At 41.2% G+C, this 23,963-nt stretch overlaps 3 protein-coding genes across 4 annotated transcripts; 1 reads left to right on the top strand and 2 right to left on the bottom strand.

Moving 5' to 3' along the window:
• Positions 1-2,024: 2,024 nt before the first annotated feature.
• Positions 2,025-6,334, bottom strand: LOC107194834 (scm-like with four MBT domains protein 2). Its single transcript, XM_015584538.1, has 8 exons — positions 6,010-6,334; positions 5,824-5,893; positions 4,854-5,266; positions 4,678-4,767; positions 4,083-4,597; positions 3,160-4,010; positions 2,431-3,083; positions 2,025-2,354 (listed from the first exon to the last, which is right to left on the bottom strand). Exons 2-8 carry the CDS (start codon positions 5,867-5,869, stop codon positions 2,184-2,186), a joined length of 2,739 nt encoding a protein of 912 aa, XP_015440024.1. The 5' UTR covers positions 5,870-5,893; positions 6,010-6,334; the 3' UTR covers positions 2,025-2,183.
• Positions 6,335-7,769: 1,435 nt separating this feature from the next.
• On the top strand, positions 7,770-9,560 carry LOC107195020 (peptide chain release factor 1). The gene is made up of 2 exons (XM_015584770.1): positions 7,770-8,185; positions 8,581-9,560. Exons 1-2 carry the CDS (start codon positions 7,861-7,863, stop codon positions 9,483-9,485), a joined length of 1,230 nt encoding a protein of 409 aa, XP_015440256.1. The 5' UTR covers positions 7,770-7,860; the 3' UTR covers positions 9,486-9,560.
• A 1,493-nt stretch (positions 9,561-11,053) lies between these two features.
• Positions 11,054-22,056, bottom strand: LOC107195019 (voltage-dependent calcium channel subunit alpha-2/delta-3). Of its 2 annotated transcripts, XM_015584768.1 has the most exons (18): positions 21,832-22,056; positions 21,137-21,323; positions 20,250-20,789; positions 19,613-20,020; positions 19,079-19,393; positions 18,157-18,213; positions 16,726-16,806; positions 16,551-16,625; positions 16,093-16,197; positions 15,936-16,007; positions 15,470-15,617; positions 15,240-15,306; positions 14,814-14,983; positions 14,605-14,728; positions 13,060-13,334; positions 12,377-12,720; positions 11,942-12,184; positions 11,054-11,835 (listed from the first exon to the last, which is right to left on the bottom strand). In XM_015584768.1, exons 1-18 carry the CDS (start codon positions 21,912-21,914, stop codon positions 11,443-11,445), a joined length of 3,687 nt encoding a protein of 1,228 aa, XP_015440254.1. In that variant the 5' UTR covers positions 21,915-22,056; the 3' UTR covers positions 11,054-11,442. The 2 variants fall into 2 exon arrangements, with proteins under 2 accessions (XP_015440254.1, XP_015440255.1); XM_015584769.1 differs by lacking the exon at positions 18,157-18,213.
• Between the last annotated feature and the right edge of the window lie 1,907 nt (positions 22,057-23,963).

Genomic DNA, 23,963 nt, shown 5'->3' with positions numbered 1-23,963 from the left:
CTTCCCTGCTACACTGATTCACACCGATGCGCCTTTAACAAAACTCTTAAGGATCTCTCACACCGTGAATAGATTTGACATTTCATTCTGCTGTACTGAAATGATTTATTAATGGCACTCCTTTCGTACATTAGATTCGAAATACTGAGAAACATGAGGAAGTTTATTGAAATGAATATTGCATTATGCTGTGTACCAATAAGTAACCGACTATTTTGGCTCCATTCCTGTGAGTTAAATTCGTGGCACTAACAAAAAGAAAGAAAGTCTTAACCGTATTGTTAGTAGAATTACGGAATAAGCAAGATAGTTAGTAACATCCGTTAGTTTAAGCTTCAAATGCACGAAATCCGTAGTCTAATGTAGGACAACTAATCGAACTTTCTCGTGTGAACGATCCCTTATAGGAGTGAATGTTCCTCGGCCAATAACGGTCGAGTCGGATCGAAGATATCTGCCGCGCCAGTTTCGAAAAAGGCGCGCCCTCTCAGCAAATGATGCTCCTATGTATAGGATCCGAAAGTGCAGCTGCGTATACTTTGTGAATAGGGAAAAATGATACGGTTTAAAAGTGACGCCGTGTAAATAGAAGCAACAACACGCGTTGTCGCTTGATTCGTGAGATATTCAGGGTATGAATACAATGTAACTCGATATTCAAAATTTTATTTCCATTATACATAATGATGAAAATTCGATAAATTCTGGTCAAGTAATATGGAGTACAAATAACGATTGGTATTCAATGAAATTAAATAATATCGGAAGGCACTGATATCCTTCCATTATTCATTGATAACTTTTGTAAAAATAGTAGAATAAAAATATTCATATGACGTCAGGTATACGGAAATATCGGTGCACAAATGTTAATTCAACGGTGAATATATCATCACATGAAAATATACATGCATCGTAACACTTTAACGCAAATATTGTAATAAGATAGCTTTAGCATACCATCGAAGAGCCAATGCTATTGGCCCAATGGCGAGTCTCCCCTGCGATAAGCAATACGTCTGCGTATATTTAAAAGTTCGATCGCGAGTTTAGAACAAAGATGTAGGTCAACTTGCGTTGTTACACGCGTATTCAGCATAATTAATCGACTTGCACGAGTCGGTTCAAACACATCGTACTAAAATCATGACGATAATTATCGCGCGTAAGCATATTTGGCGACTTCACATTAGTTCGTCGGACCACACGCAGTGGAATAACAAGCGTTGCTTACAGAACACCTCTTCGCGCCATTTCTTTTGGCGACGATCGATGGAACGTGCACAAAAGAGATATGCGTTCCATAAAATACGCTGGACACCAAATAAGTACATGCTCACGCTGGATATAGTATCTCTTTCGTTCTATTCTTCGAAACTTCCGTTCGGTTAATTGTTTAATTTGCTTTTTTTCATATATTAGTAGTTACTTAAATCATTCACTGGTTCATTTAAACATGGATACTTGTGGTACACTCACAATAATTTAATATGTATCTATGCAAACAAATTGTCATGTTGGAATAATTTTCTTTATTGATTCTTGTTTCAGTTCATTTGTAATTCTTGTTCGAAATTCTATCTACAGAGTTTGGCGAAGTTTCAAAAAGTACAAGCCGAATACGTAGCATGCAAGAACATTGTCGCAAATTTAGATTGAGCTGCGCGAAAACGGCGAGTCAGTAAAGCGAACATTTTGGGTCAACGTATTTACGCGTTACATTGACATTCTGTTCAGTTTGCAGCATGTGTATACGTCGTTTTATTGTCAATTTACAAAATAAACGGTCAAAGAATTTATACTACATAACCATTGATTAAAGCAACGTCAACCATAGAAGGAAAATTTATAATCGATACTTTTGTACAATTTTATACATTTTCAAAATGAATATGCAATTAATAGCTTAGCTAGTTTTCTCATTAACTTCATTTCTACAAGTAAAATTGAACTTCATTTCAAAATTGCAATATAACAAAAATAATTTAAATATACTGTACTACGATTAAATATATTGTGTCTCTATTTCATGATAATGCAGTCTTGCATTCATATATGTATAAATTAAAAATCACTTTGTCAGTACTATACAATAAACAATTCAACGTCGCTTCTCCTTCTCGCAGCACACTATGTTACACTGTATAAATAATAAAATAAATTTAATTTCCTAATTATATAAATTATACAATTTGATACTGATTCGGTTCTACCTCATTTATATGTCGTAAAAAGAATGTGACTTTTACTTGTTCCACGTGGCGACAAAGCTTCATAGCTAAACTCGTCCGTAGTTTCATGTGTTGCGTTAAAGACGGCAGATTTAATAATAAAAATGCCAATCCATCAATTTCCTGCAAAATAAAATGAATCTGTAAATTAAGTAATTGCTGTGAAATTGTTCATCGAAAAGTATCTCGTATACCATACCTCTTGCTTGACTCTATACGCAATGTCTTTACAATCATTCGTTTTCCTTAAGTATCTAAATACGTCGTCAACGGTCCAGAATAACGGATTCGAATCAAGCTTTCGCGTTTTCGGACGTCGTTGCTTCTGTTGCATCCGCACGTATTCGGCATCTGCTTCTGAACAATCAGATTCGATACTTGTGTCCCAATCTCGTTCTCTTTTGCTTGCCCTAGTGACAGCATTACATTGATTATATTTCGATGAATGTTGTTTGCTGCTCATGCTACTGGGACTTCCTCTGTCTTTCGTTTTCCTATCGTTAAACGAGCTTCCAGAATCTTCTGAAGCGTTACTCGAAGGAGGTTCAGTTTTAAACTCGTCGGACTTTTCTTCTTTCTCTAAGCCTTTCTGAATCATGATGTCTATTTCAGAGAGTTGTGGTCGTTGACAATCCTCGAGGGACACTTCGAGTCCTGATACGTGTTTCGCTAAGTCCAGTGACATAAATGGCATCTCCTCTTCATGATCGAAATCGTCATGCGCCTCTTTTTCCCTATTTGCCCATCTACCTCGTCTTCGCTTCCTTCTACCACCCCACGGCTTTGGCTTCTGTACCATGATACTGGTGTAACCTTTTGGTTTTCCTCTTCTTCCGGTACCCACTGAGGCCGCTGAAGTAAAAACGTATTTGCTACTAGTTGTAATTATAACAGAAGAAAATAGTACGGTAATATGAAGAATACTTACTGAATTTTGCTTTGGACGTCTTGTGACATTTATCAGGACACTCATTTTCAGGTACATGTAAGGGACCAAAGAGATTCGGGCACACCATTAATTTTTTACAAATATTTCTGCAAAAATCAGCCACCATGTCTCCAGACGTTACAACAGCAACACTTGCACGATACGTGTTGTTTTTATGTTTTGCCTTTAAAACTTCTAAGTGGTAACCAGGGTCTGGTTTCGAATCACACTGCAGTACTTTCAATATGCGGGCACTTCTATACCCAACGGATACGATCATTGATAAAACTTCTCTCATAACTAAAATTACAGGACCGGGGCCCACTGCTTTTGGCAGAGTGGCCAATTTTCCTTTGGAAATCATTGGTCCCGTGAAACAACGGTAATTGAAATATATCTTTGGACACCACAACGAAGATCGTGGCTCGGATATCGGTATATCCAGAACGCCGTTCTTTTTCTCCTCCTTGACAGGTGTGTGTAACTTTTTACAAACCTCTGCATAGTTTTTCGGTGGCTTCAGTGGATAGTGATTAGATTCACACCATCCAACAGGGAATATTTTTAGGGAATGCATATCAACGATATTCTCTGGCCTTGTGTTATCATAATTGTCTAACTTTAACCACAAGAGATTGTCAACGATTTTTGCAATATACGCAGCACATATGATGTTTTCGTTTCCTGGTTCAACTGCTTCTAGTCGCATACCAGATTCGAAACCTGCATCTGCAGCACTTTGTCTTTCAAAGAATAGTGTCTCTTCTGCAGCGGTTGCTTGAGTCTCTTTTAGATATTCGTCCCAATCAAATTCTTCCCCCTTTGGAATCCAGCCTTTTGGCAATGCAACTCTGTAGAAAATAAACCATTAGTTATGTAAAAACTATTGTAGTACGTTATTTAAGACAGTATATTATATTTACTTAATGTTATTCTTCTTTGCCCATCCAACTGGAAATATGTATGGATGTTCTGCAGTGCAGAGCCAAGTATTCTTTTCTGTACTATTGTACGTACATGTTTCCATATCAGTCGCATTTGCAGATGGATCATATACATCAATTTGTACAAGGAAATAAATGCCATCAAATACTTTTATGACAGTAGCTGGACATATATTCATTTGATCACTTGGACTTAAAGCTTCCAGTTTCATGCCAATTTTAAATCCATGCTTCGGGTGTTCTATACTATTATGGAACAGTTCATCCGGTAGATCATTGCCTTTTGGTATATTTTCTAACAAGTCCTTCCATTCTTCATATGTATGCATTTCTACAATAGAACTGGGTGGTTCTAAGAACCAAGTGGAGTCTGACTTAGCCGTAAATCCATACGGATGAAGATGTTCTGATGTACAGAACATCCAGAAATCTTTACACGACGAACCAGGTGTGTCATATCTCAGTAGAAGACGTCCTCCTACATTCTCTATGATCTGAAAAGCAGAGCAAAACATTAGCTTACTGACAAAAGAAATCCTAAATAACAAATTAAAAATTCTTTGTTGATTCTCACCGTAGCTACCCATAATTTATAAGGATGTAGGGTATCGCTAACTTCAACCTTCATGCCTTGTTTAATTCTCTCTGTCATGCTGAGACCATCCTGTACAGATAATAATGAATTCAAAGTGAATGACTGGAAGTCAGAAGTTTTTGTTACAAAGTTCTTTCTTTACGTTTACAACTTACCCCTGATAACATTTCTGATGGAACAGTCCTGGCTGTTGCTAAAAACTCAATCAATTTCTCTACAGATTCTGGAGACCTCTGAAGTACAATATCGGGAGGTTCCAATTTTTTATTGTTCTTCATACACCATCCAAGTTCATGAGCAGCTTCTTTGGTAAGATTAAACCAGAATTCCAAGGACCTATCATCCCCACCAAAGTATCGTAATCGTAGCAGAGGTCCACATGCCATGACAATGGAAGCCACCCAAAATTTAATATTTTTCTCATCTGTATTCTTTGAAAGTGGTACTTCAAGTGACATGCCAATCTCAATACCACTTTGTAGTGTGAGTTCCACATGTGGGAACATAATTTGTGGAACTTCAACACTTTCTGTAGCATCCAAATAATCTTGCCAGAAGAATCCATATTCTGTAACATAAATTTCCACTTTAAATTTGTTGGAATACAATTGTTCTGGTACAAAATAAGTAATGAACTTTTATGTTATGAAATTTAAAAATTTAATTTCATTCAAAATTTATTTTATAATTTGAATTATTTTTATTTATTTCGTAGTAATCGACAGATAAAATATAAACAACGATTCATTTAAAACAATCGTGTGTAATGTTTTTCAAGATTGCATTGATAAGTATAATTACAGAAAGATTGCAATGAATCGTTATTATCACGACAGCGATCAACAAAATGAAATAAATTCTTTTGCGCATCTAATTAACAATTACACTCAAACATTCTAGTAACCCACATATACATTGTATTAATCAAAATAAAAAAGCTCATCAAACACCTTTACAATGGAATCCCGAACCAACAGTCAGCGTGCCGAGTTCAAAAACTTAAAAGGTTACCGAATAATAGAAATCGTCAATTTTACCGCAAACAAACGTCACCGTTATATAATAAAAATCCCGCGAACAATCACTGCAAATTAATCGTGGACAGGACTATCAATTTGATCTTACCTCCTTCTTGTACTTTCTCTTGCGTAAAGCCCTCGCAATGTTCCATGGTTTCGTTATAATATTATAAAGCCTGTACATAAATACATCGGAATCAATTCAGATTCTTCGTTAATCAGTAACGAAACGAACGCGTTATCTATCGACGTTGAGTGCATTCAATGAATCGTAAAAAATTCTACGACCTACCTTATCCCGTTCCGTACTTATTTTTCGTAATTTCCGTGATGCTTGTTTTAATGAAAAATAATATGTATCGTGAATCGTAGCTGCCCGTGCCGCTCTATACTAGCCTACCGTGCGTGTCTTCGTTTTTCTCTTTCTGCCTGTCTCACTCGTGCGGCACGCTTGGCGCACTCGTCCCGAATATCAGAGCTACCTACATCGAATTGAGCAACATTTTGAATTACCTTCGGTCATATGTATTTCATGAAACGACCACTATCCGTCCTCTGTTCCATACACCAAGATTTTAACCCTTTTCTATTGTATCGCAGAACTTCAAGACTTTCCTGCGAGGATCACACTCATCGTCTATTCCGCTTTCCGCGTGCACAGAAGTTTATGATCTTTTGCGACCGTTACATTTATTGTTCCACCTATTCCTTCGCGTCAATGGATCGGAATGCAGAATTAATAATAATTTAACAACCCTTTGGACGCCGAAATTCGAATCATTAAGGTACGTCGCGTACGGAATTCCCGTGATTCCGTTTGAAAATCATATTTGACGAACGCCCATAGGCGTTTCACGTTTGTAAGGAGTATCGAGAAATTAAGAATACTTAGTAAGAGGTAACTAAGGAGAAATTAATTTATTAATTTAATCGGAAATTGAGAAGAAGACAGTGACTGTGATATAAAATTTATAAAACAATTTTTTTAAATTTATGTCAATTTAGGATACTTTACGATTAACATTATGCTATTTCACATCTTCGATTGATATTATTGTATTTAAGCTATTTGTAACTCAACTCAATATATGTCTTATTGTATTATTATTAGATATATGAAAGTAGTTATTTTATAATTCATAGTTCTTACGAGACAGAACAATAGTGCAAAGTTCTAAGGGGTTCTAAGGTTTAGTTCGACATATTATACAATATTATGCACGGTGAGCAATGAAAGTATTCGAACAATAGGGGACTTAAAGATCGACTAGACATAAAAATTGTACATTAAATATCTATAAATTTGGAATAAATGAAACTATAGGTGCAAAAATGATAAAATATTTAATATAACAATAGAAGAATACTTATGTTGCTCGCTCTAGGTGAAACAGAAATATATGTATATTAACGAGTCGTGTATATACTCGTTACAAAATCGATAGACATTGCTGGAACACATTTTTTGTTTCACTTTCACACACGCGTCACTCACATGCCAATATGTTGCCCGACGTGTACCATTAATATAATAATAATAAAATATATATTTCATGACATAGGGATTCGAAGTGTTTTATACGTTTTAAAAAGTAACAGAAACATGCCGGGTGATGAGCGACGTTCTTGAGGCGAACGCCACGTTTAAAATAGACAAGACGATGCGAAAATAAATTCTACGGAAGATGATAAGTGCTTATGGAGTTTTCCAACATCATAGAAATAGGATAAACTTAATTAAATCGAGATTGCAAAAACGATCGAATGGTGTTATATACAACTGCTGTTACCAATAGAGGAAAGCCAAGACATGGTGACCAGATAATCGTTTTATCTTCTGATTTCGTTACAGCAAAAATATCTTCTCTCAAATAATGATAAAGCTTAAATAATATAGAATGAATAATTTAAGGTTGCTTTAAGAATAGGAGTACATCACCTGCAATGTGATCAAAGAAGTATATACATATATATATACATATATACACTTATCTTTCTCGATGTTTTCGATACTGTTAGCAGACGACACACGTGTTCCTGGTTGCAGTTGTAAATAACTGTAAATCAGGGAGGATTATTTCTTTTATTCTAAATGCATTTGACAGTATGATACGTACTTGTATCGTGTGATATATTTTGAATCATGTTGTTTCTACTGCGAGGAAGCACATCCCGTTGTCTCGGGAAAGTTTTCAGTAAAGTTAAGTCGTTTGAATTCTGTCTTCCGTTGTTACTTAACCTCAATGGACGATCTCCACCAATTTGTAGTAAGGTGTTCAGCTCAGAAGCGGGTTTATACGTGTCCAATGAAAATGTTAAAAAGTACCTGGATTATCTTATGTGTACGTATAAAAATGGGTATGACAAAAGTTCGAATGTCAGTGACATTCTGAAAATAGAAACATTGCCAGATTTATTGAATAAAAAGCTAAAGATTCTGGAAAACATACAGAGCTTGAATGATATTGGTAAGTTCAGTACCAATTGGGACACAAAGTAATGGAACTGCTTTTCTCTGAATTAGTTCTTTATTTTACGGACATAATAAAAGTTGTCTAGATAAGATGATTCTTCTGGCTGTGATGTCTATACATTGGTGAAGAAGATCGTAGGGTAACATACAATGCAATATTCAATTTGCCTACAATTTTGACATTTTTTTCTGCTACTATTGTATTGATTAATTTATTTTGCTTTACTTGGAGCACATTATGCTTTTCAGGTAAATTATCAAAAATCAAGTTCTTCCAAGAAAACAGAGAGTGATCTCAAATTCTGTGAGGTAACACTTCATGATTCCATTACTTTGTAGCCCAATGGAGCATTTTCATTAGTATAGATGCGATAAAGAAATCATTTTTAGTTACCAATGATGAAGAAATGAAGAAACTTGCTAAAGAAGAGAATGTATTGTACATACAACAACTGCAGGATATTGATAAAAAAATACTAGATGAAATTTTGGAAAAGATGGGTGCAGAACATTTTGAGGATATTATTATTGAAATAATACCAGGAGTGGGTGGGCAAGAGGCAATGCTATTTGCTCAGGAATTAATGGATATGTATATGGGATATCTGAATTACTTGGGACTAGATTGTGAGATAGTGGAGATAAAACGTAACGAACTAGACGGTTTGAGGAAGGTTACTATAGCTGTATCGAGCACCAAAGCTTTTGACAAATTAAGGTATGAAGCTGGCGTGCACAGGGTACAACGAAATCCGTCAACAGAGAAGTCTGGTCGAATACATACAAGTACAGCTGCAGTGTCGATTCTACCAGCACCTAGGAATATAGATATTACACTGGATGACAAAGACTTGAAGATAGAAACGAAAAGAGCGTCTGGAGCAGGTGGCCAGCATGTAAACACAACTGATTCCGCAGTTCGAGTAACCCATATCCCTACTGGTATAAGCATATCTTGTCAGTCGGGCAGGTCTCAGATAAAGAATAAAACTTGGGCATTGATGAGATTGAAAAGCACGTTGTACGAACAAGAGTCTCATAAGCAAACTTCATTGATCGTTGAATTGCGCAAGAAGCATCAGGGACTGAAAGACAGAAACGAGAAAATTAGAACATATAATTACTTACAAGAACGTGTGACAGACCATAGAATATCAAACGGCACAATTTACAATTTAAAAGGGTTCATGAAAGGTGGAGCAGGATTGGACAAGCTAGTGGACAGAATCCATCGAGACATGCAGCAGAGGATCTTGCTTGAGGTAATACAGCAGACAGTGATCAAATTGGAGTAGACGGTCGGGTTCAGTCAATATTCGCCACATTTTTTGATAAGAAACGACTTCATTTTACATAGGCAAGCCATTGTACATAGCAAATCTGTAATAAACTCTGTGTAATACAAGTAACATTCATTCGTTTATCGGAATTGAAACTCGCCACCATGTCCCCCCAGGCATAAAAGAGTACCGTCTGTAGTCTCGCTCAGGGAAGCAGACAGCCGCCGTAGTAGAGACTTCAGTTGTTTATTTTGAAAAACATACAACAAGATTATTCATTTCTCTTCCCCGTGTAATCGTTTGGTTTTAACCGCCTGTCCAAAGGCACGCATCCGTGTTAACATCTTGTATAATACATTAATATACAAAATTAATATCCGTAATCTCTATAAATATCAAACGACGACATCGTCTTACATTCGATTAATGTACAAAGCGCAAGAATCTGTGTGAATGTGTCCCCCATAGTATCATGAACGTGCTGCTCGCTCGTTGTATACGGCCCTGCTCTAACCGCCCCTCCCCCTGCCCTCCAATGAAATCTTAACGACCTTATTGCTCCAGAAATTACACCAGTGGCCGCGGTAAGCGAATTAGCCGAACGCGATTTCATCATATCCCGCCGGTTCCGTTCGCCGATTATCCCACGAAACGTAGGTGCGCGCTACCCACGAGCCGCGAATTGACATCCTCGTTTGTGCCACGGCTTAACCTCAGATCTTAAACAAGGAATATGTATTCTGGCCACCGGAAGTGCATCCTCCCACGTGGATCAGTTCTTCTGGCAAGTAGTTGCGCTGGTACTACATTCAACGTCTCTTACTCTGGATGGAAGCGACACAATTACGGTTTATCATATTGTTTTACACTGCTCTTTATGTCGCACAGGGATTGTATAAGAGTCGTCATGAAAGAATGTCCTGAATCAATGGTCGAACCTATTCAGGGTCGATTCTTCGTGGAGTCGATTGAAAACATTGAACGGAACCGAAGAAGCTATAACTGAAGTAATATATCAGTTAAGAGCTGAAAATGCTCACATAATCTAATATTTCTGAACGAGGAATCAACCCCAATGAAGCTCCAGATACACAGCCGTTGAGGAAGCGTGTATTGCTCTGTTATTCTCTTCGGTCTATCGGCTGCTCGACTTAAGGATGCCTTAGAAACTTTTGACCATTTCAATTTCGGATCCAGGTCTTCATCGGAAGATCCTCCTGTCACACTGTTAATCATAAGGAAACGAAATAGGTCTCAACGTGGACAACGCAACGGCCTAACCGTTCATTCGTAATTCGTTCTCCGTTATTTGGAGGAAAATTACTGTCCGTCGTTGCTGGGTCTGAGTGAAGGAACGAATAGAAAGGGGAGAGCAGGGACGTATACGGAGTAGATACCGCATTGAATTTCAGGCAGTAAGGTTGTCTCTTTATGACTAGAGTTCGGCACCGTGTCACGGACGTTCGCTTCGAGTTTCAAGTCTCGAACGCGAGAGAAGCGACGAATTGAATCGATGGACGACCAGAGTCCACCGTTTACCGAGAAATCTATACAGAAAATACTTCGAACCGCCCCCCCCCCCGTCTCGTGGCGCACGACAATAATAACCTCCAAAGTCGCGACGGTCATTCTCTTCGACGGGTGCAGACCCTGCCTGCACCGGAGTATGCACGCGTCAATAGACAGCACCAGGAGCTTGTCCCCGCTGGTATACAGCTTCGCCTACAGATACACTAAGAACACCTTGAAATCGCCGGTAACTATCGAAAGAAAAAACATTGAATACTTCGCAGCAGCGAATCGCCTCGAATTGTACTTCGTCCCGTTTAATAGCTGAATAAAGTTGGCAAAGGTAACTTCCGTCTCCCCGTGAGAGCATCCTATACGACAACTTATACTGGACACGAAGGTCCGATTTCCCGATCATTTACGATTCGGGTACGATCGACGACGTTCCCTTCAGCCGGGAAAATTAATCCTGACCGAAGACGATTCGTCTGAGGAGGACACAGACGGTCAGTAATAGAGTAAGGAGGTAGATATTCGGTCCGACGTTAGGGGCCAATCCGCAGAGGTCTTTGATCTCGCTCTCCCTTATGTGAGTGCGGATGCAAGATTGTGGTTTCTTCCTCCTCAGGGTGGTCAACGCCTTCTGGCACACCAGCGAGTTGTTCTCGTACATAACTTCTTCCGGGAAGACGCTCAACGTAGGGGACACAGTCTCGGTGCACTCCGTGTTCACCACCAACAGAAGCATGTTACTGAAGTCGACAGGCTGGACGATGTACGGCCTCCTGCAGTCCTCGTTTATGTCCGTTGGGATATCGAAGGACTCGAAGGAGACGTTCCGCAGGTACAGATACACCTGAAGAGAAAAACAGACTCGATATTCCTTTGTCTAATAACACATGGAAGAACACCGTTTCTAGATCATTTTTGAGGATGACTACAACACGATATCTATTTGATACCTCTTGGTCGCAAGCTTCCGGTCTCGTTCGATTGATCAGAACCTTCTGGTCGAACATTTTCTCGTCTTTCGGGTCGACCGGCGGCTTCTCGTCGCTCTCTTGATAGTCCTCGCGCATACCGTCTTCCTCGTTCGGGTAAGCGAACGCCTCTGCGTACTCGGACTCCCAAATACCAGCTTTGGCCCAAGCCCAGGCTGTTTGACCCACCAGCCAGGCGACCATCCTCTGTGCATTCCTCCATGGCTGAAGGAAACGAAGCTTCAGAATAGGTCTAGAATAGGTCTGGATTTCAAATTTGTTCGCTTAACCGGGCAAATCATCTCTATTCTCGTTAATACACAAGACACTCTGGGCGAGGTACAACTAAAACTCTTGGTCAGACACCAACGAAATGACCGACACCTTCGTTGCTGAAAATTCCTCATAGAGCCTCACCGTGAGCAAGATATTTCCATCGTTGGTGGTCTGCGTGCTCTTGAAACACACAGCCTGGTAATCGAATATCCGGATCCTTTCGAAAACACCTTCCTTCACCAGGCTGGACATCACCGGTCCCCTCAGTTCACCGAAGAACTTCCCAGCATCGGCCTCGTCCTCTGCCGCGATCACGTAACCGTTGTTGTCGACCAGGTAACAGGCCCACGTCTCCGCGCCACAGTGCGCGTGACAATTTCCGAGTCCCTCGCAGCTGAAGGTTATGTTCTGGAAGAGTCCTTGGAGGGCGGTGTGTTGGAACTGGAAACCGACGACCGCTGCTGGCGCCTTTGTTTTCCGTGTTCCTGAAGAGGGAGGTCTGGGTAATTTTTAACACCGAGAAAGAAACGATCCCATCGAAGTCACTTAGGGTAGCTCACGCGTTTGGTGTCGTATCTTTATCGTTGACCTTGCGATTTTTTGGTAGCAATCGAACGTTGAAGGTTTTAAGAATGTTCTGTTAAATTTCCAACTGAATTTATAATTATTTCTTGAAATTATTAAAATTTTAAATTACGTCTTTCTTATCTTCTATGAGAAAAATTGAAATGCGCGAGTGGACCGGTAGTAACATTGGTCAATACCACATTTCTGTGCTCCGACTTCAACCAACGATTAGAACGGCTTGCATTACATAAAATTACCAATAAAAATGGCACGACTGGCAGTGACCAGGGTGGTGTTGTCGGCACCCTCATCGTCGATCGGCACGGAGAAAACGAAGCTCTCCGATTGGACGTAGTGTTGCTCAACAGCACGCTTGTACCACACCTCGTCTATGGCTCTCGGGTACATCTTGCTGAAATGGTCCTCGGGAATGTTCCCCTCCTCGTCCATCAAGAAGTCCTGCCATCTTGTCAGGCCACTGTGAGTGGCCATGAACGCGAGCGTCACGCCGAATCGTTGTTGGAACTCTTTCCTACAAGAAGTCGAACGTCAGAAACCACCGATCGGAAGCGATACCCCCTGGGTGACAACGGCCAGAGTTTCTTTGCACCGCTAAATATGTATACTGCGCTAGCGCGATACGGCGTAGCTTTGGTTATAACGCGTTTTGCATCTTTGAACGTAATTTTTTTCGAGGAAAGCATTGTAAAGTAACAGCCGCTGCGGTAGAGTTTCCAAAAATGTGTTCAAGGCTACTTTATGTAGGTCGCAGTTGATCTTCCCGGTTTCTGTGGCCCGTGGGTCATTCTTCCTCTTGAAGGCACCTTCACAGTCCTGAAAGACTATCGTCCTATCGGCTCCGCGACCTGATCGCCAATTAAGAATCGCAAACGGAGTAACGGAAGAGTAAAAAAAGAAAGGAAAGAAAAACACAACAAATTACCGGTGTTGGTTAAAGGAAAGAAGGGCCAAAGAATTGTTACATTAAAGACGGGAAATTAATGGGAATCGGTACTAAATTCGAACGAACCGCAAGTAGTGGTATATGGATGGCAGCAAAGAAAGCGAGCACAAAAGAGAAGCGATAACAACGAACGATCGATCGAAATCGTTATAGTCTCTAAAAAGAAAACGTAAGGTGCGATGTGATGGACGTTACCTGGGCAGCAGATTCATCAGCCTAGCTAAAGGTCTGCATGGCGTCAAAATGGTCAGTATTAGTAAAAAGGAACGGGTGCAATATCGTTATCCTGACAGACGGATGAGTAAGAGAACGAAAACGATGAAAAATTGTGCAGAGAACGGAAAACACATACAGACACACAGAAACGAAATGGTCTCACTAGTTTCTGTCGAATGGTATTGCAGTGTGTGGACGTATTAACGGATCTATTTAAGAGTTCAATCGTTTCAATCGTCCTTTAAAAATCTTATTTCTCGTTTGAATTTCACTAATAGATCGATGGATTTTTAAAGCTCGTTACATAAAATTACGTCTTCTCTTGTAATCGATTACTGCCTTTCAAATTCGAATTGTTCCTCGACATTCACAGGCAAAATCTAAATTGACTTTAAATCTTTCGCAAAATGTCATAGAATGAGTTAAAAATAGCACACGTCGTACAATTCTTTACACTCGGTTAAACCTTAATTTTCCGTTTTCATGCTATCTATAGAGAACGTCTCCACATTTTATTTCTATGTATATTTATAAAGGTAATCTAAGTTCTTGTCTTTCCATGAACTGGGTCACGTGACGCATGCAGAACTGTCATTTTACGTCGATGCACAGCGATGCTCACCCTTTCTCTCCGCGCGTTGTGCTGGGATTCGCGAACCATTCGGTTACCTTTGCGTCGAACACAAGACTTAGCAGAAGATCCCTGTCGCAGTAATACGACTCCTTGTCAGCTTTGTATGTTGTCGCTGTTCGAACGAAATCAAAATGTCCGTCACACTCGGTATATATGTTCCGAAAATTGTTAAAGCAATCGTACCGTTGAGCACTTACCCTTTGACTTACGAGGCGTGTCGTTACCGGAACTCGTGACCGAGTTTTCTGGCGGCTGGGATGGCTGTTTCATGTCGTTCCATTTCCAGCGCGGCTGGCGGGTACGCTCCAGAAAGTGTAGGAGCTGAGCCTCGGAGGAATTGAACGACTTTTCGTCCTCGTAATGATACCTAATCGTATAGAAATCTTTTATTTAATGACTGTGGATACTAAAATTTGTATGCTTTGCAAATGACACTTTCAAGGGAAATTTTGTACTTTCATAAAATTTCTATAATATCAGGTTACTAAACTGGATTACGGTTTGTCATACGGATGTTTTTTTAATAATGTTAAATACTGTTCAAATGTAATAACGACCACAGAAACGATTGTCAACGGGTCAGTTTACTTAGCTATTTAAACAGACGAGACCAACAGACTTACTTGCAGTACAACCAATGAGGATGCACCCGCCAGTTCGTACCAGTGAAATAATCAGACACGTTCTTGCCTGGAGCAGAGAAAAGGCTCTCGTTAGAACGATAAAACTAGAATCGATGAAAAAGGGGAACATTTTCTATCGCAGATTCAAGGGAAGGATTCAAGACATTTCTGAAGGGGGACGTTGGCGTTTCGAGGAATAATTTATTTGTCGTTCGATCGTACGTACGTACCACTAACGTGCGAACGATGTATCTCCTCGGTTGCGAACACGCGATGACTTACGGTGTGATCATGTTCCGGCAGACTGACCACCACCGTGAACGGTGTTTTCGGTATTCCCGTGTAATCGTATTTCCTCTTCACTCTACCCACTCGTTTCTTCGTGCACATGAAAACGTACATACATATTTCAAAGTAAGTCCCGACCGACGATGCGCTTCTAAGGTTAGGGTGTCGGAGAAAATACTACGTGAAGTCATGTTATGTCCCGTCAGAGTTCCACTTAGATTGCTCAGCAGAGGGAAAATTGCCCACGGGACACTGACGGAATATCACGAGAAAAACGAAATGTATATACATATATCGACTGGATTGAAAATCATCTTTCTGACTCACTCACGACGATTTCGACGAACAAAATCTACGGGACGCGCAATATCTTCTTGGACACCCCTGGCCAATTAGGAAATTAGTTACCATGTCGTCGTAATGATACTTCGTGTGGAGCGTCACGCTACCGTTCGCCTGATTGACCACGTCGTTACGAAGCTACGAATTATAAATAATCATGTTACCCGTGTACCTAATTTAACTAACGAGGATAAATGGCGCTTCACTAGGATGATCCGTTTACCATAATGATTCCCTCGTCGAACTCCCTTGGTCCTCTGTCCTGATCCATCAGCTCGACCTCCGCCATGTCGACGCTGTTGTACGCCGGCTTGAGGATACCCTGGAACTGTAATTTCATCTTACGGTTAGCTCTTTTCTATTGCTGACCAATATAAATATATAGACAACTGAAGAACTCTTTAGGAGGAGTTGGGGCACTTTGATGCAACAGGGCTCAACGAAACAGCAATAGTATCTCGATATTCATAAACATTTTAAAGTTCATAACATGACCACAAGGTGAGATCGCTTATATGTTACCCTATGGTTATGTTTTTGGACTTTTAAATGTTTACGGATATCAAGGAAACTGCTCCAACTCCTAATATAGTTCTGATTCAACTCGGTTTCAAGCTCATTGAGAGGCTTTGGAATGTATAGGCAACCGATACAAGAAATAGTTTACACGAGGAACGTTACCACTGGTCGGAGGTCGGGATGAATCAGGATGAAACCGTTATTGGTCACGATGAACGCGTATCCATTCACGCCGAGCTGAAAGCGCAAAATTGTGAAATGTATCAAGGGTCAGTCGTTAGGCGATACTTAGCGTAAAAGGAGAAATAGAATGAAGGTTAGATGTGGATTTGCTCACCCGGTGAGGCATCATCAGCTTCTGTATCTCTTCGATCGGGACGTCCGTGCCTGCGACACCGAGGAGATCGGCGATCCGTGTCTGCGCAAAGAAAGATCGTCGCGTTTCAACGAGATTCGTGTCGGGGGTACGCCACGGGGTAGAGTTGTGTCGAAATCAATTTTACGAGTCATCATCATCACCAAGTTTCGCATAACCATAAGCGTATCTACCTTCTCCAATAAACGCTCTATCACAATGAAATTCGTCTAAAGACACACTGTTCTAGTATGAAACAAGAAAAAACAAAAAAGTAATGATATTTACTAAAGAAACGATATAACAATAATCTCTGACGTGTTACGGCTGGACGTATAAAATACTAGCTCAACTACGGTCTCAATAATAATAAAACAATAAGAACAATTAATATCTGACGCAGGCTCTCCTAAGTGTTAATAATTCAAATTACAATTAGCCGCGCCGTTTATCGTTCTGCCGACCCGTTCCTCCTCCGCTGCTAATCCATTAATTAATTACAGAAGAAATATCTTAAATTATTTTGTTCAATAAAAATATGCGTTAATATCATTCGACGCATTATTTCTGTTATTCTAGTAGGATGCTGGTAGACTATCTACTTGGCGAAGAGGCTGTTATATAATATTTTAAACGGTATTTGCACGACAATTCGTCACGTTTTCCACGTCAGATTCGCAGAGGGAGGATCGGTCGTCGGAAACGGCGCCCGACTGAACTCTTCACTCTTTCAACCCAAAAAATTCACATGTTCCAGATGTCTCGGGAACCCGGAGCGGAACCGGAGTTCCACTACGGAACCAAGAGTAACAATAATAATGATAATAATAATGATAATATCAACAGGAGGTATTCGCTGTATCGCAATCCAACAGGCGGGCAGGATTATCCGTGTTTCTACTCGTCTCGTACAGGGCACAGGGTAGACTAAAGTACCTAAACCTACCTAATGATTAAACTAAGTCCAGTACTAGTGTTAGACCAAATTAAGATACCAGAGAGACGAACGTGGACCTAAATGAAACGAAAGATCGCCGCGCGGCCACGGTCTCGCCTACGGGTTCAGAGTCCATGTTTCCAATTTTCATGGAAACTACAAAATTTTATACCCGAAGAGCATCGACAGAAGTCTTTTGGACCATTGCTCCTTGAGTGAAATCATGTTCCAAATTGAAATTTGTAAGTGGCATCTGAATGTCACAAATGTTAAATCACTAAATATTTGTGTGTGTATTTTGAAGTCTTAGAGGTTGATTTTCATCCAGGAATATATCCATATCAGAAGACCGTAGGCGTGGGGACCGTGAGCCGTGCGCGTTAATACAAAAAACTGTTACAGGGGGCTCTATGCATTAGGAACAACGTTGCTTGTGTTTTTGTTTGTTTTTTTTTTGGTTTTTTTTTGCTGCCAACCTCTCTTGTCTCTGTCACCCAGTACGCCTCGTTCACCAGCACCTGCCTTGTGATGTTCTGTGGACAAACAGGAACTTAAAACCAAAGGAGAAAATCGGTTTCTCGTTTTCGCGACGCTCGGATCCTAATCTTACTGACAGACCGGCCGGAGGGGTGGGGTGTAACTTGATACGGTGATCGTGGAATGTATTTATCGATGGATGCATTCGATAACGAGGATTGTTAATTTGAACACGACGATGCGATTTTCGAAAATGTGTTTCTGACCGGGTTGCCTACACAAGGGTTAAGGTTATTTGGCACTGAACACGTATTTCTTTCAGATTTTGGTGACCTTTGCTTCTTGATAAGCCTATAGTCAATACAGGTGCATATAATGTGCGTGTATTTTGTAGGGAGGATTATTAATAAAACGTGGTTAACCTTATAAACGATCATATATTGTTCATGTATTTTGTTGGGAGAATTATTAATAGAACGTGGTTAACGCTATAAACGATGACAGGGGGTAGTATACGATATTCTATTCTCGATGATAAAACTTTTTCAGGACACGTTTTTCTTTTTTTTTATCGAGATACCTGAAGTCACTCGTTGCCTTTCGAAATTACATCAATAACGTGGCGCTTGTTCCTTTGCGATATACTAAAGGTGTATGTCCACTTGTTGCGTATCCCTGTATCGTATCACGGTTGTGTATCAATGTGGGCAGACAAGTGTTGCGTATGAAAATGTATCATACCGTTGATACGATACGAGGATACGCATCTTTAAGGTACATATCCACTTGTTAAAACGTTTCTGTGTCTGTCGAAGCGTCGGTTGTCAAACTCTGTCTCGTTAAAGTGAACATCATTGAATAGATTCGTTTGGTGGTTAACTTTCCCCATACGTTGGTAATCGATCAGTCGTTGTTCCTTACCGCGTTCTCCCGTCGATCGAACACTGGCATGCTGACCGAGGTCATCAGCCTGTACTCCTGAAGATCGCCGTTCTGGTCGTGGGGCTTCTTCTGTTTCCTCACGAACCTACGATCGCGTTCCTCCGCGTTGAACAGTTTCTTCCGTCTGTGGAGTCTGAGAAACCTCTCCTTTTGCTCTTCGCTCTCGCGTTGCTCCCACAGCCAGTCGGTCATTTTCGGATCGGTGATGTCCGCGTAGACTGGGGTCCAGATCGTCGGATGATCAGTACGGCCCAGGACCAATGGACGCGCCATCACGGGCACGTATTTCAGAACCTGGAAAATGACAGTCGATCAATCCTCCGACAAATGTACATTCACAACCAAGAGTCTATGCTCGAACTGTAATAAAAACATAGAATTTCTGCAATTTAAACAAATTTCGATGAATATTAACAGTGTTCTGGAATATTGTAATTTTGCCAGTGGTGTACTACATCGCAAGAATGCGAGCTTGTAATTTTAGCTTGCAATTCGATTTTCGGTGGATCCTACCTCTTCCCTGACTTCGGCCAGAGTACAAAGATGAACGAAGTATCCTCTGTTCGCGCAGGCCATCCACTGTACCTCCCTCACGTCCGCCACCTCACGACCGATCAGATAGGTGAACATTCGTACAGGCATGTCCGCCTTGAACGGCTCGTTGAGATTTTCCTTCCAATTGTACGTCTCGAAGATCTCCTTGTAATTGTACGGTACACCGTCCGTTATCAGCATGATCGCCTGGTTGCACCTCGCTCCCTCGCGTTCGATACGATAGGACTCAAGCAGCTCGAACGCGGTGGTCAACGCCAACGAGAAGTTCGCGATCTTCTCTGTATCTAGATTCGAGATCGCTCTTTTCAGCTCCCTGACGTTCGCTAGATTCGCTTGGACCAGGGTGTCGTTGAAGCACGGCACCACCTGGAATGAAATTTCACGTCAATTAAAAGGAATTCGATCATCGTCACTTATATTACGTATGTTACTACTTCTAGCGTTTTGCGGTATCTCTCGCGAGCGCGTGACTCCGGCACCGTGCACGGAGGGTTAAAGGAACAACTGAAATTCTAAGCCTCGCAAGATTTAGCCCTTTCTTGTTTTTTACACTATCCAGCGAAATGAAATTTCCAAACGATCAAGGGTGAATTACCTCCTTGGTGATGTTTGAGAACGTGATGATGTTAACGAAATCGTTGTTCCCAAGTGTGTCCAGTATATCGTTGACCACGTGTCTGGCGATTTCGCGACGTATACCGGTCATGCTGCCGGACGTGTCGATCAGTATCAATATATCCTTCGGGCTTGACGCAGCCTCGATGTACCAGCTTCTTGTACGACAGTCGAACAGGTCCACTGGTTCCATGTACCAATTCATCGCCGGATATTGCCGCATAAAACCGGTCGCGCTGCCGAAATACTGCCAGGACAGGGACGGGTCTTGCTCGTAGTTGTTGATGAACGTTTTGTCGAGCTCCTCGGACCATTTGATCGCTCTGATCACGTCCGAGGCACGGTCGTAGACGTTAGTCGGCACGTGGACCGCGGACATGTTCAGATTCACCTGGCCGCCGAAATGCGAGCTGTACTTCAGCTCGATCGTGTTGTTCTTCGCGTTTATGAACTCGAACTTCTCCGGCGGATCGACGTCCGGCGCTGATACCGCCGATGTCTCCGCCACGTCCATGATCCTCTGATAGGAAATATACGGTGGAATTAGAAATTGACCGTTAACGATTAGGTATAGCTGCTTCAAAGATATAGCGTTGGCCATAAAACTGATCGACCTTAAACTTTATGTGTTTCGGTAGCCTAATCTTGTCATTCGATAACCTTGAGTTGTAACGGGTAACTCGACCGTCGTTCAAGGCGTACGACGTTAATTTGAGATCGGTTTTTATGGTTTAATGTAATTAAAAAAGTTCTTATAGCGTACTCATTTCAAATTTTTGAAGCAGCATTCAGTTCAGTAACGAAAGCGGAAGGAATTGTTTTTGTTTTTTTTTTTTGTCACGGAACAACATATTGTTATCGGTGTACCTTGATCGCCGATATCTTGGAGTCCATCATCGCCTTGATGTCCTTCGCGATCTCGTGGACCAAGGCGTTGCCATCACGTGGCTTCGCTATCGCTTGCTTGTAGCTCTCCTGGAACTTTTCCACGTTGGTCACGTACTTGCCCAACTGTGACAGCTCGAAACCCAATTTGTGCGCCCATGTTTTCACTCTGCGAGATGGAACAGGTTCCACGTGATTAAAGTCCGTTGGACGAGGGATCGGAGGGGTTAAAGTTTTAAACGGGCATTCTTGAGGGTAACTGAACGGAATACTTTTTTGTACAAGTAATCGACATTCAGTTGCGTTTCGACTGTAGACGGCGACGAATGAAAAATACGATTGGAAGATTTCAAACCATTACAATGCTCTGTACATCGTTTACATATCGCGTACTATACACAAAAGTACAAGAAAATCGGTAATTTTTAAATAATTCAGAAATGAATGGGTTAAGACGAGATCACGAGGAACGAGATCCACGTTTTCCACGCGAAGAGGGAGCTGGCGCATGTCGATGACAGCAACGGTCTCTTTCCAATCGGTAAATAAACCCGATTACGAGGGCAGGTTGAATCAACGGTCGCAGAACGAACGAAACATCTGAACCGAATTCACGAACCGAATTACTATTATCAATCGTTGACTGCCTTATTTTCCCAGGTGAGTGTTTCACTTACGTGTTGTACGATATACCGTCACCACGGTCCGGTGCCACGATCAGGATCAGGATGACGATGACTGGTGGAAAACGGGGCCTCATAACTACCCGTCTTCTTGGCTGACGGCTCTTCTCCGCTGTTTACGCGAGGACACGGTAAACAAAACTGAGGCCGAGAGGAGGCTCGCGACTGACATTAAGGATACTCTCGGCCTTCCGTGATCGTCTTCGTCGTCGTCGTCGTGTGCGCACCGTTCCCGAACTACAGGGGGCAACCAGTTTACCAGAGCTTATCGATCGACGCGCAGCCGCTTGGAGCTTGCGCCTCTGGGGTGTTTCTCTCTCTCTCTCTCTCTCTCTCTCTCTCTCTGTGTCACCCACCACCAGCAACCAACGACCACCATCGTTTCGTGGCCCGACGCCGCGACGCCGCTTACGAAATTGATAGTAATGTTTGTCTCTGAATGTCAGACCGAACGGCGACCGAGGGAACGCGGCCACCTTTGTTATTCCTTGGGGAGGGAGGGTTTTTTTTTCTTTGCTGTTTTTCCTTCTCCTTTCTGGTGTTCTTTGCTGGGTTCGTTGGCTCCGCGGGAGGGTAGGTACGACGCGAAGGGTGGTTCTTTCCCTGCGCTTCGATGATGTTTTCGTACGGGTGGACATTGGTGGATCCGCCAGGGTTGGGAATCATTTCGAGGAGCAGCTCCTGATGGACTGATCGGGCTCACTTTGGATCTTTGGATCGATATAAGGTGGCTCGTCACTCTTTAAGTGTTTCATTTCATTTTCAAGCACAAAACAAACCAAAATACGACCTTATCCGGTGTAAGTTGTACAACAAAAAGCTTCCTAATAAATTTTCCATACAATTCATTTTTTGACGATTTATGACTTAAGAAACGAAATAAAATGTGTCTGGCTACGTACTGCCTTTTCCACTGCGGTAGTGAACGTGTTAATATGTGGGAATCCAATTCACAAAAATTCCGATTTCACTCGAAACGGTTTGCAGGTTTTTTAGGGAAACCTCAATAGAAGCATCAGGCAATTGTTTTTCCTACTTTTTCGTTCTTCAGGGCGAAATTTATCCCTTAAATGTACGTTCTCCTATTTTCCATCTATCTGTCTATCTTGAAAACTATAGTAGATATAGAAAAATTGTTAGAATGAAAATTTAATGGCTTTCTATGGCCTATAAAAGTTGTGCAACGAAATTGTTTAAAAATTTGTTATTTAACTGAGAAAAAAGGATTAAATCTTACCATGAGGTTTTTAGTGGCTGATAGTTTTTGAAGAAAAAAACCGATCTTCCTGAATGTCTCGAACAGGTAATTAAGGATCCATTGGACTTTTGGGACCAGGAGAAGTGGGATCGTTTTCAGTGATCTCTGGAATTGCAAGGTTCAGAATTAGAATAACGAATTAATTAGGACTTTAACTTAATAATAATAATAATATTACAGCATCCAGTAGTATTTTCAACATATCCTTTGGTACACGTCGGAAAGGAGAGTGTTACAGTTTAATCAAACGGCACGAAGAGACGTCCGAATGACCGAGAGCAGAGAGAGGATGGAAGAATATTTTCTAGGGCAAACCCCTCTCGCCCCCATCAACAGACTTCGCGACGCCGGCAAGGAACCGTGTCTCGCGTCGACGGAAGGACATTTCGTCAGGCTTTATATCCTTCTCTGGTTTCTTTTTTCCTTTGGACGCGATTACGCTCCTCAGATGCCTTTGTCCCGCAATAAAGGGGAGGGTTTCGCTCGTAAGAAAAAGCCAGTTCGATCCATGCAGCTCCGATACATATTAAAACCTATCCCCGATTGGGTCACTGATTTTCATCGAATTGGACCTAAAGATTGTAAATTTACCGACTTTTTCAATTACCGGTAATTCATTAAAAATTAAAATAATTAAAATAATTTTTTTTAATTGAAATAATTAATACAAAAAGTGGCGAATTACCGGTAAAACCGGCGGATCAGCTTTCGCGAACGGAGCTTCGCTTATAAAATTTAAACGATAAATACACATATTCTTATCTACCTTAATTTCAAGATGCTGCTACTCAAAGGCTTGGAGCATCCTTCTTTTTCTTTCTTTAGATATACGACGTTCATAGACCAAATTCGTAATTGTATACACATA

Source organism: Dufourea novaeangliae, unplaced genomic scaffold (assembly GCF_001272555.1).
Source record: "Dufourea novaeangliae isolate 0120121106 unplaced genomic scaffold, ASM127255v1 scaffold8, whole genome shotgun sequence".
Lineage (NCBI taxonomy): Eukaryota > Metazoa > Arthropoda > Insecta > Hymenoptera > Halictidae > Dufourea > Dufourea novaeangliae.
Note: the sequence above shows the minus strand (reverse complement) of the source record. Positions and strands in the feature narration are given on the sequence as shown.

Bases quoted from the DNA above. Each gene is read 5' to 3' on its own strand.
- LOC107195019 (XM_015584768.1), bottom strand. From the start codon at position 21,914: ATGAGGCCCCGTTTTCCACCAGTCATCGTCATCCTGATCCTGATCGTG. The intron at 16,626-16,725 runs GTGAGCAAATCC...TTGCGCTTTCAG, and splicing joins AGCTGATGATGCCTCACCGG to CTCGGCGTGAATGGATACGC. The intron at 13,335-14,604 runs GTGAGCATCGCT...GACTTCTTGTAG, and splicing joins ACAACGCGCGGAGAGAAAGG to GAAAGAGTTCCAACAACGAT.
- LOC107195020 (XM_015584770.1), top strand. From the start codon at position 7,861: ATGTTGTTTCTACTGCGAGGAAGCACATCCCGTTGTCTCGGGAAAGTT. The intron at 8,186-8,580 runs GTAAGTTCAGTA...AATCATTTTTAG, and splicing joins ACAGAGCTTGAATGATATTG to TTACCAATGATGAAGAAATG.
- LOC107194834 (XM_015584538.1), bottom strand. From the start codon at position 5,869: ATGGAACATTGCGAGGGCTTTACGCAAGAGAAAGTACAAGAAGGAG. The intron at 4,768-4,853 runs GTAAGTTGTAAA...TTATCTGTACAG, and splicing joins CATCAGAAATGTTATCAGGG to GATGGTCTCAGCATGACAGA. The intron at 2,355-2,430 runs GTATGGTATACG...TTTATTTTGCAG, and splicing joins CGTATAGAGTCAAGCAAGAG to GAAATTGATGGATTGGCATT.